The 18197-nt window shown below is 37.2% G+C and overlaps 1 protein-coding gene across 3 annotated transcripts in view; it reads left to right on the forward strand.

Moving 5' to 3' along the window:
• The window catches only part of CPED1 (cadherin like and PC-esterase domain containing 1), a 304458-nt gene that overhangs the window by 90238 nt on the left and 196023 nt on the right, over window positions 1-18197 (forward strand). For all 3 annotated transcript variants that reach the window (XM_060108389.1, XM_060108390.1, XM_060108391.1), the window contains exons 5-6: window positions 13380-13512; window positions 14704-14872. In XM_060108389.1, coding sequence (XP_059964372.1) covers window positions 13380-13512; window positions 14704-14872 — 302 coding nt within the window. The remainder of the gene's footprint in view (window positions 1-13379; window positions 13513-14703; window positions 14873-18197) is intronic.

Genomic DNA, 18197 nt, shown 5'->3' on the forward strand with positions numbered 1-18197 from the left:
ATTAAGAAGAAAAAGAGAAAGATTACGTGGTTAAGTAAACTGATTATGCCTAATTTATCTTTTCGGTTCAGTATTTTGTAATGTTTCTGTTTCTAGATTCCTTCTCTCAGTCCTGTGTAGGTCATTCAGCAGCCAATTTTAGAAGAGCTTGTGTCATTTAAGAGAAAGAACTTTAAACTATATTCAAAGAGGACTATGAAAAGCAAAGATACCACTGGCAAAGTGATATTTAAAATTTTCCAGTTACATGATTTATTGGTAAATCTACATGGGCTGTGCCATGAGCAAAACAAACAATGTGCCAGGTGTACTCTGAGCTTTTAATTAAGAGAAATTTTACCTTTTGGACAGATTTTAATGGGGTATTTTGCTGTTTGTAAGCCATTGAAACCACGGTTTAAGCCATTCGTGGGGAAAAAGCCCTTAATTATGTAGAATATAGATCATGAGGGAAGCAAAACCGAAAAACAACCCCAAATCCTAGAGTGTCATGTCAATTTGTAAAATTTCTAGTCGTGCCCTAATGTCACCTCAAGCCCCTGGGACTAATGGATTCTGTGAATGGTTTAAGTGATTTGGTAAATAAAAGCCAGATTTGGGGGACCGAAGAAAATGCTGAGTAAAGAGCAACATTCTCAGAGAAATCAGCTGTAGTGGTGAGTTGGAGGCCAGGTGAGTAGTTGTGAGGCAGCGAGCTGAAAACGTGAATCACAAATCATTCCATGTATAATGGCGGCCATGAGCCTTCGTCACTTTTCACTCTAGATCCATGAAACTGAATGAACAGTCCTTCTAATAGAAACTTAATGTACTTTTCTCTAAATCAGATTTTGCTCACCTGCCTGTGCCTGTATCACCCCGCCCTGCCTCTTCCTCATAGCTCTACGCCCCAGCAGCCAAGTGGCCGAAGGGACCTGACCTTGGCCCCAGGGGATAAAGCCAGGTGTGGCAGGGAGCTTAGGCAAAAATGGCCCCTCCGAGGGCTTCCCTGGTGGCGCAGTGGTTGAGAGTCGGCCTGCGGATGCAGGGGACGCGGGGTTCGTGCCCCGGTCCGGGAAGATCCTACATGCCGCGGAGCGGCTGGGCCCGTGAGCCATGGCTGCTGAGCTTGCGCGTCCGGAGCCTGTGCTCCGCAACGGGAGAGGCCACAACAGTGAGAGGCCCGTGTACCGAAAAAAAAAAAAAAAAGCCCCTCTGAGAGAATGCTGAGCATTAGGTTATGTTAAGCAAACAAATAAATTAATTAAAACGCCCCTTCCAATAACAGCATGACTTACTGGTAAATAAGCCTTGAGGAGTAGTTTAAATTTTTTAATAGTTTTTTTGTTTGTTTGTTTTTGAGAGTAGAGTTGGGGACAATATGGCAGCTAAGGGGCAATTAGCCTTATTCAACACACAATGAAATTTCCGCTAAATTCTACTTTTACAACCCTCTTTTTCCCCTAGGCAACCCCCCCCACCCCCAGCTCACCAAAACACCATCCTACACATTCTCTCTCCTCAATGGTCTCTTTGTCCACTTTCATCTCTCTAACTCATTTATATAGATTTAAAAATAAATTTATTTTTTCCCATACTTCAAACAACATTACAAAGATTTGGTTCCCATATAAGCATGTATCATTCTTTCTTAGAGAGGAAAAGAGGACCAAAGGGGCAGAAAACCTCTACTTTGATAATTTTTCACTGTTACTCAGCCTTTTCCCCTTTTGACTTAAAACTAGCTTGAATTTTTCCCACTACTTACAATCCAAGCCTTTGATTCAGCTTCCATTGGCTGGGTCTACAGAGTCAAACTCTAGCAGAGAGCTTGATTGTTAACTCATGACTTTGAACCCCTGAGTGATGCCGCAGCTCACAGAATTTTTTAAAGCAATAACTGCACATCCCTAATTTATTGAAAATGACTGAGATATTATTGGATGCCAGAGAATTATTTTTTCCCTAAGACATTTAGTGTATTTTGTAAGAAATAGCAAGGTATAAATGACATTATCCACCACTGACCTATTTTAAGGCATCTAAGTAGCAGCTTAGACCTGGAAGTACAGTCTGGGATTGCAAGGACATGCAAACAAGTGGTGTTAATTGAGATAAAATGCTGATGTCAAGGGGTGGTGGTGTGATGAACTGGAAGATTGGAATTGACATATTTACACTAATATATATATAATGGATAACTAATAAGAGCCTGCTGAATAAAAAATAAATAAAATAAAATTCAAAAAACCAAAAAACTCTGTAGCTTGAGTTAGAATGTATTAAATCTCTAGAAAATAGTATATGTATATAATATAAATATATGTTTATATAATATATTAAATAAATTATATATAAATTAGGTAATTTATATATATGCATATGTATACACATATGAACACATATGCTAAAAGTAACTTGGCAGTACAAAAGATGCGAGATGTATGAAGAAAATATGAAGAATATTCTTATAGAAAATATTTATTTGAATTTAATGTCCTGGCCTAAATTCTACCCAGAGTAGAGAGTTTAGGGGGAAAAAATTCAAGATTTTAAACACCTAATTAACATCTTTAAAGACCAACAGTTATTTAACACTTCAGATATGAAGACCCTTCCCTCCCTTGGCTCAGTTGGTTAATTCTTTAGTCATTTACAAGATACAAAATAGGCCAAAGGTACCTGGCTACTGATGGGCTTACCCAGCTCAAGGTGAAACTGAAGCACCATTTCAGAAACTCTTGTCAGGCTCTGCTTGGCTTCTGACTTGCCCTTGGTGCCCTCGTCTATGAGGAAAGGACTCCTGTGTCGCTTAGCTGAAACTGACATCCGCAGACTCCAGTCATATCGCTGGTCAATTGGAGGGAAGGAACCTGAGGACAAAATGGTTCCGTAGGAACATGTTTGCTCAGGGTCATAACCAAAAATCTTTTCTGACATATTTCCATGTTTTTGACCTATTTCTGGCATTGAGATCTCTGACCCTCATTAGATTTCATTTTGGCAATTGCCTCTAGTCTCTGAATGTTCTATATTTGTCTCACTCTTGGAGTCAGATATTATGAAAATATTGTTATTTTAAATATGTACTGGTTCACATATAATAAGTTTATTTGTAAATACTATAGAAATAGAGAAGGAAATTGAAGGTAATACTATGTACCTTTTATTATACCAAAAAATATAGGGTGAAAATTGAAAACAGAGTTGGTCCTTGAAGGCACCATTAAAGAAGAGCTATGTTCATGCATGTTTTCACTTAAAATAAGCTCAATGACTCACTGTGTTTGTGTCTTACATTTAAATTGAGATTGACTTCAATATACTTAAAAAAGAATTTGGAATCACTGTTACAAATTTCTAGTAAGTCATTTATTATTCTGATGTAAATGATATCAATAACATTTCATGGTTTACTCCAGAAAATGTTCCTGAGAAAAAGTTTAATATTAATAAAGTGATTAACTTATTTTTGCAGTGAGTGGGCTTAGACAGCTATTCTATTATCATATTTGTTGCACTCTAGGTACTAATATTTGTGGGAGGTTGTGTTTCAAATTGTTATTAATGATGCTCATTAATTTATACCAAATTATTCATCTTTGGGCTTGCTGAAGTAGCCAAGTATTTTTTTCTTTTCCTTTTCTTTTCCCCTGGAAAATTCATGTAGAAAAGCATCAAAGCAAAATTAAGTTGCCATAAAGTAATAAAACAATCTTTCATGCTGCTTGGTCATTGCAGTGAAATCATAGGGGCAAGAAATTGAAGTAGGAGTCTAGACATAGCTTTTATTACCAAGGAAAATGAGCAGAATTCAAGGTTTTTACCTTGTCATGGTCAAAACATAGAGGAGTTCATGGGGAAAATTGTTTTTGTAGAAGTGCATGACTTTGACACTTCCGCTGAAAAAGAACAGAAAGGAGGGCATTTATGGCTTGCATTTACTGAGTGCTCAGTAAGTAATCAGTTGATTGATTGGTTAGTTGGTGGAAACTTTATGCAATGATTATTCCTTTAAAGCACATTGCTATGAAATCAATCTGGTCATTTTTATGCCTCAAATTGTGTCTCCACGTACATCAGGATGTGGACTGCACCTCTATTCCTATAAAATAAAATGGAAGTTATTCTTTTTCCCAAAAAAGGAATATATCGAATTACTATGCTGTTTGTATTTGCGGTTTGATGCACCCTTATATAGTAACAGCATAGGAAAGATATGCTGAAACTATAGCGTGTAAACTATTGGTATCAAAGCCACATAGGTAATAATATAATAATGTCAAGTCTCAAAAAAGGAATTTGGAGTTGCCTGACTTAAGGCTAGAATTATGTATTAATAATGTCTTTATGTGTTTGGTATATCCATTGTCTCAAAGATACTCTTTGGCCAATGCCATTTTCATAAAGTGAAAGTAAAATTGTGCTAAGGAATTGGTGTGTTTGGAGTATATAAATCCTCAAATTATAACATTTAAGTTCAAGTGTAGGTCTGAAATATTCCAGGGAGTTTTATCTATGTGTCATAAATAGTCTAGGGAGTTTTATTTATGTGTCATAAATCTGTTGACTAAGATCTAGCTCTGTTGACTAAGAGCTAGTTGTGCTGATTGTTTGCAAAGTCTCCCCCTGAACAAAATACAGAGGAACAGACTTAAATATTGCAGTAACTGGGTCAGTCCTCAGCTTACCCCATCTATAGAAACCTAGCCTTAATACAGAACTCCTTTAACTGCTTTGCTGGGCTACCACAATGCTAAACTTGAAGAAAGTCACTAAAAACTATGTGTGTCTTTATAGGCCTCTTGCAATAAGGATGCTGTGTTTTATTTTGGGCTACACATTTGTGCTTACTACACATACTTCCTGCTTTGTTCTTAATTGACCAATGTCAAATGTCAGATGTTTAAGAATCACATAAAAGAGAATTTAATAGATTAGCCTTTTTCTGATAGCTAGCAGTGGTGAGAATCCCTTAGTGTTGGATGAATTCAAAAGGAATAACATTTTAGTTACACTTTGAAGTTTCCAAAGTCCCAAACACGTTTTCTATGTTATAGAATAAGATTATACTAAACTACTACAACTAGCTGTTTAACATTTTTTGAACACTTAACATAGCCCAGTGCTGTGCAAAGGACTTTAAAGGAAATTCCATATTTAATCCTGTCAGCATCCATATGAGGTAGGGTCTTCTTCTTACTCTTACTATTATTATCATTCTCATTTTTCACATAAAGACACAGAACTTAGAAAAGTTAAGGAATTAGCTCATGGTGATACCTATGACTAGGAATCCATTTATAGACAGGAATTAGGATTTTTAAAATAAATGTTACTTGGAATATCATTTGTAAAACATTTTTGAAAGAAGAATATTGGTTAGCAACTAAATTACAATGAGCTGGACAATTTAGAACATGGTCTTTATGGGTTTCACCCATGTCTTCTCAGGCCCAGGTTCAGCTTGTGTGGTAAAACAAATGAAATCTGGGCCCCCAAATCCTCCCTTACGGGATGTCCCTTGCTTACAAGGGGCAGCCATCCTCTTGGCTGTCTGCTGGTGACCTTCTTTTCCATGGCTTCCTGTGCTCAATGTGGGTTCCAGGGGCTCTGCTGATATGAGGCCTCTTGGCCTTAGACAATTCATCTTGAGGTGTCCGTCTCTGCCCCTCGCTGGAGCTGCCCCAGTGGTGCTGCAGTGTCCTGATATGATCGTAGCAAATCATGCCACTCGAGGGAACACCACTTTGAGGTGGAGAGAAACTGTCTCTACCCATGTTACACTCATTTCCTAGGTAGTTAAAAAAAAAAAAAAGTTTATGTCATACAACTCTAGTAAAACCACTCAGCACTTGGCTTTTTCATTCTTCTCATTTCAGCTGCTGTTTTCTATGACCAATGCACGTATCTCTAGTGACGTGGGTCGGAAGAAATTGGGGTTCACTTATTAAGCAGAGATTCATTGAGCTCCTATATTCAGTGCCAGCCTGTGCTTGGCACTAAATATGCAATGAAGGGAAAAACCCAGAATCCCTGCCCTTATAGAGTTTACAGTCCAGTGACCTGAGAAAACCCTCTGATGCACTGAAAATAATCCCTCCTTTCTAACCGCCAATGAGTGATCAAGTTTGTGACCTTGACTACTTTGGGTATCTTTCCTCCCAATGTTGTGCACTGCTCAGGAGGTGAAGGGGTCGTTGATGTTCCCCAAATACTTTCTCGGAGTGTGGGAACTTAAAGAGGGTCCAGCTCTAGTCTTCTATGAGGTGTTTTGGGCCTCATGCAAATATAATAACTGGTTGATCCTGCGGAGGACTCATAATTGCTGGAACACAGCTGAGTTCACAGAGGGACCACATTTCAGCTCTGGCCTTTGGGCCCTTGTCACTCATATTCTCCATTAGGTCATATATAGCATATATTTTAAATATAACACAACTTTTCACCTAGGATTACAGAAATTTAGAATTGTAAAGGACCTTAGAAATCATTTAGTTATTCATTCAGCATATATTTGTTTAGTACCCACTGGGCTGGCTGCTCTGCTTTTTCATCATCATGCAAAAGAAGAAACCTTTAGTGGTGAGGACTTTCCTCTTCTAGGAACTGGTAGAATTTGGACTGTGCTTCTACTGTTTTCAAAGCGTATGCTAAACAGTCACTGAGTGATTTCAAGATCATCCTTTGTGCTAGTCAGGGTTCTCCAGAGAAACAACCAGTAGTTGGGGCCCCCTTACCTGTGATTTTACTTTCCGAGGTTTCAGTTACCTGTGGTCACTCATGGTTTAAAAATATAACATGGAAAATTCCAGAAATAAACAATTCATGAACTTTAAATTGCACGCCTTTCTGAGCAGCGTGATGAAATCTCTCACCATCTCGCTCCATCCCACCTGGGCCATGAATCATCCCTTTGTCCAGTGTGTCCCACCTGTTACTCACTTAGTAGCCGTCTTGGTTATCAGAGCAACTGTCTCAGCATCCCAGTGCTTGTGTTCAAGTCACTCTTATTTTACTTAATAATGACCCCAAAGCACAAGAGTAGTGATGCTAGCAATTTGGATATGCCAAATAGAAGCTGTAAAGTGCTTCCTTTAAGTAAAGTTTCTCCACCTAATAAGGAAAGAGAAAACTGTATGCTGAGGTTGGTAAGATCTGTAAGAATGAATCTCCTTTCCATGCAGTTGTGAAGAAGGAAAAAGAAATTGGTGCTAATTTTGCGGAAGCACTTCAAACAGCAAAAGTTGCAGCTGCAGTAAGTGCTTAGTTAAGTTGGAAAAGACATTAAATAAGACATTTTGTGAGAGGGGTGGAGAGAGAGAGAGAGAAAGCACATTCACGTAATTTTTATTATAGTATTTTTGTTATAATTGTTCTGTTTTATTATTAGTTATTGTTCATCTCTTACTGTGCCTAATTGAAAAATTTTATTATAGGTGTTTATGTACAGGAAAAAAACATAGTATCTAGAGGATTTGGTATATCCTAAGTTTCGGGCAACCACTGGGGGTCTTGGAATGAATAAAGGGGGGAAGGACTACTGGGTCTGTCTATATCTATCCATCTATTGAGGGAGAGAAAGAGATTGACTGTAAGGCATTGCCTCACATGATTTGGAGGCTGAGAAGTCCCACGATCTGCCATCTGCACACCGGAGATGAAGGAAAGCTGATGGCATAGAGAGTCAGTGGTGTAGATTCCAGTCTGGGTCTAAAGGCCTGGGAACCACTATGCTGAGGGCAGGAGAAAATCAATGTCTCAATTCAGTCAATTAGAGAAAGAGCAAATTCAACCTTCCTCTGCCTTTTTGTTTTAGTCAGGCCCTTGACCCGCATAGATGACGCTCACCCACACTGAGGAGAGATATCTGCTTTACTCAGTCCTCCAATTCAAATGCTAATCTCTTCCAGAAACACACTCACAGGCACACCCAGAAATAATGTTTAACAAGCTATCTGGGCATCCCTTGGCCCAGTCAAGTTGACACATAACATTAACCATCACACTCCTTTGTCATTCCTATCCACAGACATTTTAGCTCTGGAATCTTCTTTTGCAAGTTGTATGTTTATGTACTCTCTAGCTTCCCTTCAATAGCCACCATAGGGCAGTAAGTAAAAGCTTATGAAATTGCTGATACATGATCAATTGTTAATTATTTTGACCTAACAAAAGACAGTTTCATATGGTTTAGCCTAAGCCATTCCCTGCTGCCATATACAAATGCTCTTACTTGAGATCAAAGCTAATATTATTTCTCTCTTACTCATCCTTTCTATGTGTATACACACACACACACACACACACACATATATATACACACATACACACATATAATTATTTCTCCAGGACATGTAGCTGGTAAGAAGACCAGGGCCCAAATTTGTATTGACCAAGTTTAAGGGTTGTATAGGCTGGATATTCTCCATTGGCCCCTCCAGATTCCCTCTAGATCCTTCCCCAGGAAGCTACCCTCCACAGACAGCATCAGCAAGGCTCCCTTGGCCCCTGACTTCCTGCAGGACACCAGAGCTTGGGGGAGAGAACTTTAGGCCATTAATTCCCTGGCTGCTTCCCTGTGAGACCCTGGCCTGGAAGTACCTGTGTGCCTCTACCTGTGGCCGTGACTCTTGCTCTGTGCCCTCTCCCACAGCTGTGCCTTTTGCCTGGATCTGTAATTGGCTCCCTCCTGGGCTAGGGGTGGTAAGAGCTTCCATTCATCAGCCCTGGGGAGCTTCACTACCTGGTGTTGTTTTCCCTTAACTCTACCCTTGCGTTGGTTATCAGCTCCTTCTTTGATAGTCTCTCTCTCTCTCTCTTTTAAATTTTTAATTTTATATTGAAGTATAGTTGATTCACAATGTTGTGTTAGTTTCAAGTGAAAAGCAAAGTGATTTAGTTATACATATTCATATATCTATTCTTTTTCCGATTCTTTTCCCATATAGGTTATTATAGAGTATTGAGTAGAGTTCCCTGTGCTATACAGTAGGTCCTTGTTGATTGTCTATTTTGGTTAGTTAGTCTCTTGTAGTCTCTTCACTTATCCCTTTGACTCTGTCATGTCATCCATACTTTGATAGAGTTATTTCCTGGCTATGACTTTAGTTTGGGCGTATATTAATTGTTCTATTTATATTTGCTGTGCATGGAAGTTCTGGGGGTATCTTTGAAGGCTTAGGAGCAAGACTTGTAGATGTCCTCAGGCAGGAAGAACAATTAATGCATTCATAAATACTTATCTATACTTCTAATCTCAAAACCAGTTGTTAATTATTAATTAAGGGCTTTTATCTTCACTGCAAGGTTTGAAGTAAGAAAATACTGGCTAAGTTCAGCTTCCTAATATGAAATGCAAGACAATATGTAAACATTTGTGAAATATAATTATACTTTCACTATTACTTTCCTATTAATTATTAGCCACAGGGCAAAACATTAAATCAAATACAATATAAATTTGGCAGCTAATCTTTGCTAGTACAAGTGTTTTCCGGTGTTTAGTCTTTGCCTATGATGTATATAATTATATGTCACATAGAAGGGAAAGAATAAATAACGAAATAAAATATTTTTAATACATTGGAATGCTCATTTTGTTCTCCAACTGCACGTTAGCTTAACCCCTCAAAACTATTCATTGCTAGAACAGATATTTACTGCACACTTGTATCAACATTATGTTCCGTAATGTGGGAAGTTCAGAAGATTCCTAGAGAATCACATCCTGTATTCTAGAAGACTCCTTGACAATGTCACAAGCCCATTAAGTATTGATTGGTAAGAATCAAAATGAAAACCCAGGTTTAATCTTCCTTTACAGAAAACTGCGCCAGTCAGCAGGTGCTCAGGACCTGGCCAACCAAATATTAGAAAGTACAAAAAGAGCAATCTTCATGCATCCCTAACAAATTGTTCACTTTTATTCTGAGTGAGCAGTCAAGTTATGGCTTCAGGACTCTTTAAAATAAGCCAAGAGTAGTCAATAAATAAAAGCACATATGATACTTCATTTTGAGACCTCATAGTGTGGGGCAGGAAAACCAAAAGACGCATGCTGGGCCCTCCATATTTAATTACTTTCTGAAAATAGTTAATAAGTACATGTTAATGAATTACAAGGCCATTTAGAAGACTAAATAGAACCTCATCTCCCAAATTCCTTCCAAAAACAGAAGCTAGTTTTGGCATTGTTGATAGGAGATTTCTAGGCTCCTCTATGTGTTTGGGGGCCAAGGGAGAAGGGGAATGGAATATTAAAATAAGTGGATTGGACTGGTCTATTGAGAGGGCCTTGATGGATTTGCCCAATGAAGGATACAGGGAATGGTGACTAACGACAAATCTTTGAGTCTGTTAAATAAGAACCTAGGGTACTTAAAGTTTCCACTATTATTTATTAAAGCTCCATAAAATGCAGTTGCAGTTTTTTTTAAACATCTTTATTGGAGTATAATTGCTTTACAATGGTGTTGTATAACAAAGTGAATCAGCTATACGTATACATATATCCCCATATCCCCTCCCTCTTGTGTCTCCCTCCCCACCCTCCCTATCCCACCCCTCAGTTACAGTGTTTAAAGATATTAATGGAGCTTATTTTTAATTTTTCGCTGTAATCAAGGGAAATGGGAATAATTTTAGGTGTCAGGGGACATCTAATTAGAGTTGTGGGGTTTTTTTGTTTGATATTTGTTTTAGAATAGTTGAAAGTAACCTACAAACCTGGAATGATATAATGGAAAATCTTATATATGTATCACAAAAGGTAAAAATTACTTTAATCAATATTCAATTTTCTTAATCACAGTTTCAGGGGCTGATGTGGATATTTGACATATTCTTGGTAATTCCTATATTGGGATTCCTTCAACTACATGTTATAGGCTCCTCCACTTGAACTAAACCGGAAAAAGATGTCGTAAAATCATGTATTCTTTTGACATATTTGCTGACTACTTCCTCAAAACTGTTGAGCTACTACCTTGGTGTAGTATGTCTAGGTTTTTCGAAGTCACTGCTTGGGCTTCAAACTGGTGCTGTGCTTCCTGGTAGCAAGGGTAAAAGGGAAGTCAGAGGAAATTACACTCTTCTCATATTACACAAAAGAAGGCTACAAATTAGCTCTTTTGGAGAGAAAAAATTTCCCTAGTAATAAATTCTAAAACATGTCTATTTAGTGAAAAAAAAAGAGCATACTTTCTTACTGCAAGTGTAAAGGTTTATATAAATGCTTAAACTCTTTTGAAGTTGTGATTCTCAGGAAAGAAATTACCTTAATGACTCTTCATTTGTCACCTCCAGAAATAAGCAATTTGAATATTTCCTTTATTATGATGTATTAGAACTTCATTAATAAGGAAGCCTAGGGCCTCCCTGGTGGCGCAAGTGGTTGAGAGTCCGCCTGCCGATGCAGGGGATACGGGTTCGTGCCCCAGTCTGGGAGGATCCCATATGCCGCGGAGCGGCTGGGCCCGTGAGCCATGGCCGCTGAGCCTGCGCGTCCGGAGCCTGCGCGTCCGGAGCCTGTGCTCCGCAACGGGGGAGGCCACAACAGTGAGAGGCCCGCATACCGCAAAAAAAAAAAAAAAAAAAAAAAAAAAAAAAAAGGAAGCCTTACAAATAGGCTATCATTTTTTGAGAAAGATCACATGTGGTAAATAATGAGATATGGGAATACATCGAACAGCTTGACTTCTTCGGACTCTTACTTAAGAGTGTGAAGTGTTTTAAATTATACTGTGTTAGTATTGATGAAATGTGTGCAAGGGGGAAAATAATTTAAAGGCTTTGTTCCATTTGGGGAGCTGGATAAATTGTACAATTTAAAAATAAAGCTCTGTGACCTGGCAGGAAGGAAACAACAACTCTCATATGCTGTTGGAAAGAGTGAAATTGGGGCAACCTTTTTAGAAGGCAACTGAGTAATGTTGATCAAATTTACAATGCATTTACCCATTGACCCGGCAATTACACATATGGATTAGAATTCACCCCTAGATAAACTTGTAAAAGTACACCAAAATAGATGTATAAGAGCGTTCATTGTAGTATTTTTGAAATAACAGAAGAAAAACATTACAAAAATAATCTAAATACACAACAATAAGGGAATGGTTAAATGAAATGTATATTCATTTAATGGAACACTCCAAGTTATTAAGAAGTATAAAGGGGCTTCCCTGGTGGTGCAGTGGTTGAGAATCTGCCTGCCAATGCAGGGGACATGGGTTAGAGCCCTGGTCTGGGAAGATCTCACATTCTGCGGCACAACTAGGCCTATGAGCCACAACTACTGAGCCTGCGAGTCTGGAGCTTGTGCTCCGCAACAAGAGAGGCTGCGACAGTGAGTGGCCCGCGCACCACGATGAAGAGTGGCCCCCGCTCACCACAACTAGAGAAAGTCCTCACAGAAACGAAGACCCAACACAGCCAAAAATAAATAAATAAATTTAATTTAATTTAATTTAAAAAAAAAGAAGTATAAGGTAATTCTGTATATGCTAATATGGAAAGGACTCCAGGATGGATTAGTAGGTAAATAAGCCAGACATAGTTCATTATGTCTTTTTTGGATAATTAAAAAAACCCAGAAATATCTGCATATGTAGGTTTATATAGATATATTGATATTTATATTAGTTTATATATTGAAGAATCATATGTATCTTATCCATTGCTGCTTATCTAGACTTCAAAATTGAATGTGTAAACATTGGGAGAAGTCCTAGAAGGGTGTGGATTGCCTGATGCATTTTCTTTTCATTTGATAGCTTTCTGTACACTTTGATTTTTCTAACCTTGTACATACACCTATTTTTTAAAAGTATCAATATGAGTGTTCGGAAATAAGTCATTATTGTTGGTGTTTACTTTTACACACTTCAAAAACCCACTAAATAATATTTTACAAAATAATGAAGCACTCTGCTTGAGGTTACCAAGGTCATGAAGCATGACAAACTCTAGCACATGAAGGACTGTATTGTCAGGAAATCAACTCAAGTTATCTATATAAAATTCTCATCGCAAACAGAAGTCAACTCCTGCAGCCACCATCCCCTAATCGAGAGAGCATCTCCTAGCTGTATGAAAGAAGACCCTCTTGGTGTGGGACAGAAGGAGACATCATATCTACTTCCCTTTCTGAGAAAAAAATTTGAAATCAGTTATTATAATCGTTTTTCTCGTCTGTGGTAAGATAACATACTACAAAGCAAATGCCCCTCTAAACATGCCTTCATGCTTGAGGGGTTGAACCTTGACTCAGAATGGGGAGAAAATTTGCGGCCTATTTCCCTTGGACCCAGTAGTTTAACACGGCAGACTCTGTTATGAAAGCCATTCCAAAAGGAAACAATAGAATGACTGATTTTTGCTCTGTTGAATCTTTTCAGAATTGCAACTTCCGGTGAGCCCCTCAGTGTGTCTGGATCAGAGCATACAATTAAAGCTGAGTACTTCAAGTCACCTTTTAAAAACAGTGAAGTCATATATGTGGAAACCAGGGGACTGGAGACGTGAACAGCTGTAAGCGAATCATCTTGAATTGTTAGGTCAAGCATGCATTTTAAGAGATAACTAATAAGAGAAAAGCACCAAACACATCTGGGGGTTTTACATGTTTGAATTATTAGGTTCTTTTATATAAGTTTTCGGCTATCTCTTCTTAATACATCATGCCACCATCAATTTTCTGCTACACTAATTCAAATCTCTCTTGCCATAGAATAAACATTTGGGTAAATAGGACTCTTATCCAGGAAGCTACATTAATGGAAATTGAATTTAAAACCTTGGCCATGTGAAACTAAAATTTTAACTTCCATTTTATACTCAAATAACATGCCTTAGTCTACGAGTATGGCTGAATGATTTTTTTCTATTATTATTTTTTATGGCTCTGAGAAAGCAACTGTAGGGTACCAAGTTATTCAAGTTACCTTCAGGGAAAGGGTTTTGTCATGTAGACAAATTATAGTGAAAAAATTAAGAGATTTTAATTATCTTATCCAAGACACAAAATAGTTTGCCCCATGTAATTTTATAATTTTTAGGTAGTATTCCACAGTTAATAGTTTTTATTGAAGAATTGTATGCATTTCTGCTTACCTAGACTTCAAAAGATGAAACAGCACACTCTTTTCATTGATCGAACTTAGATATTTGAAATATAGAAATCTGATGCAGAAAAGAAAATAGTTATACATTTTGGTATCATTTATGATGAAAGTATGTTTATCACAAAATATTTAGCTAGTGTTATTTTTCCTTTTTTAGACTGAAGTGTTTCCTAATACTTCATCCCTTAAATTAACCCTTAATTATCTGTGGTGCAGGTTATTAGGTAGAATCAAATGAGTGGGGAAAGTATTTTGGCATATTTTTGGTGACCTGCCTGTCCACTATTGAGAAACAGTATCTTTTCTTGTGGAGGATAAGATAGAGCGAAGGTAGGAGAGGGCAGAACCGGAAAATTTCAGGGGTATCCTAAACTTTTATATGTATCACTTCTGTTGGGATGGTACCAGATGTGACTAATTTAAATTTTTTAGATCGTTAAGCCTCATTTTAGGTACAATTTTAGACATCGTTTAAGGCAACCCATACACTGAAAGCTGGGGCCCAGTGAAAGAGAAATGGGGTGTACAAAGCTCTGAGGCAATTTATAAATTACATACCCCAAATTATGGAGCTTTAATTATATTTTTAATTTTTTAGGAATCAAACCACAGTCCTAGCTCCACAAGAAACACTCTTGAGAGCCAAAGATTTATCTGTAATTCTTAAAGCGTATGTGCTGGTGACATCCTTAACTCCTCTGCGTGCATTCATTCATTCGACTGGCACGGTTTGGAGTCCACCAAAGAAAAAACGCTTCACTGTCAAGGTAAAATTTCCATTGTTGCAGTTATTTCCCACAAAGTATACTGGAGATAAGTAAAGTGAGTTGGGCTGCCTTTCTCTGACCTTTATGATTATCAAGTCCCAAGGAGCAAAGATTGTATCATTTTATTGCTGCAAGCAGAGATTTTCATTTAATAGGTGCAGGTTCAAAAATGAACTGGAAACAGCTTAATTCACTAGGGATCACAAAGGCTACATCTTTTTTTCTCTCTCAATTCATCTTCTTAGTTCAGTTCTTTGACCCATTGTAGAACTAGTTCTCAGCTGTGGTCTGTTTTTCTTGACTTTCCACTCATTCAAGAAAAATGTAGTCAGTGCAACAAAGGAAAATATAATTTTGCCCTTATGCTTTTTGCTTCATTTTTAGGAAGCATAATGCCTATTTCATTTCACCATTCAATACGGAATATTTGCTGAGTAAAAAACAACGCTCTCAAGGGTGCCTGACATAGTAGCCATGACATAAAGCATGATGAGAAAGTTTTCAAGGTAGAACTTAATAATAACCTCCAAAAAGTTTAGTTATAAGAGGTAATTCAGGTTAGCTCATTCAAAAATAAGGTCTAGTGAGAATATACTTGATAGATTTTAAGGAGTTTCTGATTTTACAGAAATAATTTTTCAGAGTGTAGTTAAGGGGAAATGCACACATGCACTCTTTCAGTTTCCTCCCACTTCCTCTAATCTGTTTTCTGTACAATTATTTCTGTAAGATCAAAGATGCCTTCAAAGAACAAATACTACCCGATCCCTCTTATAGAAGGAATCTAAACTAGTCAAACTCACAGAAGCAGAGAATAGAATGGTAGTTACCAGGGGCTGGGGAAAGAGGGAAATAGGGTGGTGTTAGTCTAAGGGTCTAAAGTTTCAGTTATGCTAGATGAATAAATCCTGGAGATCGACTTACAGTATAGCGCCTATAGTTAATAATACTGAGGTTTGCTAAGAGGATAGATTTTATGTTCTTATCACTAAATAAATAAATAAATAGGTTGGGTGGAAACTTTTGAAGGGGATAGATATGTTTATGACTTGATTGTAGTGATGGTTTCATGGGTGTATACTTATCTCTAAACTCATCAAATTGTATGCATTAAATATGTACAGGTTTTTGTATTTTAATCATAAAAAATGGTATTAAAAAAGAAGGCACAAGTGTCTTTTATAGTTTTGAGAGATTTAAAAGTGACTGTACTTGATACTTTTCAGAATTTTTCTTACATAAACTGCACTTTAAGTTTTGGAAAATCTTCCAACAGTGAAAAATTTTTTAATGGTATGTTTAAAAATTGTCAATTAAAAAACAGGTGAGCATGACAAAAGATGCAGATGTTACATTACTTAGTAAAATAGGTAACTGGTATTTTAAGGAAATGGTGTTAATGACTTAGGTCTTAAGGGTCGTTTATTTTAAAGACAATCATCTCATCTCAATTATATCAGTATTAAGTGTTTTTTATTCATGAAAAAGTGGAATCTAATTTGATTGGTCTTTCATGTTATCTCCTACAAGTCTTCACAGTGGCTGTTTATATTTCCCTAAGAACCTTTAATTATTCCCCAGTTGCCCTTTTCTATTAAGTTGAATTGTATGCAATTGCTGACAATTGGCCATTTTTGACCTACAAAAAATTACAGTTTCATATGGTTCAACCAAATAATTAGAACTCACATATAGAGAGATATGAGTCATAATCCTCTATTCATGTCACATTCATGTATTAGACAAATGTTGGTTGAGCAGAGACCCAAATCCCTGTCCTTGTAGAACTTGCAACATCTGTGTGTGCAAGCCTCCTCTCTTGTTTTATCTGTTTTATTTAATACGTTTTATTTAATACATTTTATTTCCGTTTCCCACTTAATTATCCTTCCTCTCAAAGGCCATCATTATAATGATTTAATGTGTGTTTTTCTGTGCATATTCTTGTAAAATAAGCATTTTTATTTTGTTATGCATGCAAGTATCTTTAGCATATAAACTGTATTATATTAGATATTTTTTCCTTTTCCTTTTACTATATATATATATATTTGGCCATGCAGCATGTGGGATCTTAGTTCCCTGACCAGGGATCAAACCATGCCCCCCCCCCCCCACAGTGGAAGCGTGGAGTCTTAACAACTGGACTGCCAAGAAAGTCCCTCTGGCTATTTTTAAAATGCAGCACTACGTATTTTTAGGAAGAAACCTTCACATTGCTATGTGTATATCTTCTGTTATTTTTTCACTGATTTGCAGTATTAGTGATATGTTTTCCCTTATAGTTTACCTCCCCACTGCTCCAGTGATAGACATCTGGATTGCTCCAGCTCTTGGCTAAAGCAAACAATACTTCAAATGCACAAATCCTTGTATCTGACTCTATGAACCTGCATATGATTCTCTGAAGAGTATATACCCAGAACTGGGATGGCTGGGGCATAAGATATAGGTTCATTTGATAGAATTAAATAATGCCAGCTCACCCTCCCAAATGCCTGTATCACTTTCCATACCCCCACGTAGGCCAACATTTGACCTTTTCCAGCTGTCACAGGTAAAAAGTGTTATCTTGATCTTGCAAATAGCTCCATTTGTCCTCTCTCTGTTAACTTTATCATAGTGTTATTTTTTGATTAGAAATCTTCAATTCATTAATCAAATTACTTTTTCCATATGGTTCCTCTTTGGGGATTTAGTTTCAGAAATCCATTCTTATCTCTAAGTCACAAAGGTGTGCTTCTCCATTTTTTTCTATTACTTTATAATTTTCCCTGGACATATAAATATTTAATTCAATGAGAGAGCACCTCTGATCCACTTTTTTTCTTTTTTTCTAAATATTCCATTCTGACAGGCTAAAAACTCATCATTTCCTATGAATCTGACATCACTTTTGTTGTGTAAGTTTCCATATGTATATGGAGCTGCCTCTGATGTCTCTGTTTGGTTCCAGTTGGCCCACTCTTTTTTATTATTTTGGCAGTATAAGTATGTCTTCATGCCTGACACGGGAGGTGCCTCTTGTCTACTTTTTGTTTTCAAGATTGTTAACTATGTGGTGGGCGTTTATTTCCTCATAAACATTTTAGAATATCAATTATACTTTAAAAATCCTACTGGATCCACCTCCTACAGTAATGGAAATAAAAACAAAAATAAGCAAATGGGACCTAATGAAACTTAAAAACTTTTGCAAAGCAAAGGAAACTACAAACAAGATGAAAAGACAACCCTCAGAATGGGAGAAAATATTTGCAAATGAATCAGCGGACAAAGGATTAATCTCAAAAATATATAAACAGCTCATGCAGCTCAATATTAA

Source organism: Mesoplodon densirostris, chromosome 9 (assembly GCF_025265405.1).
Source record: "Mesoplodon densirostris isolate mMesDen1 chromosome 9, mMesDen1 primary haplotype, whole genome shotgun sequence".
Classification (NCBI taxonomy): domain Eukaryota; kingdom Metazoa; phylum Chordata; class Mammalia; order Artiodactyla; family Ziphiidae; genus Mesoplodon; species Mesoplodon densirostris.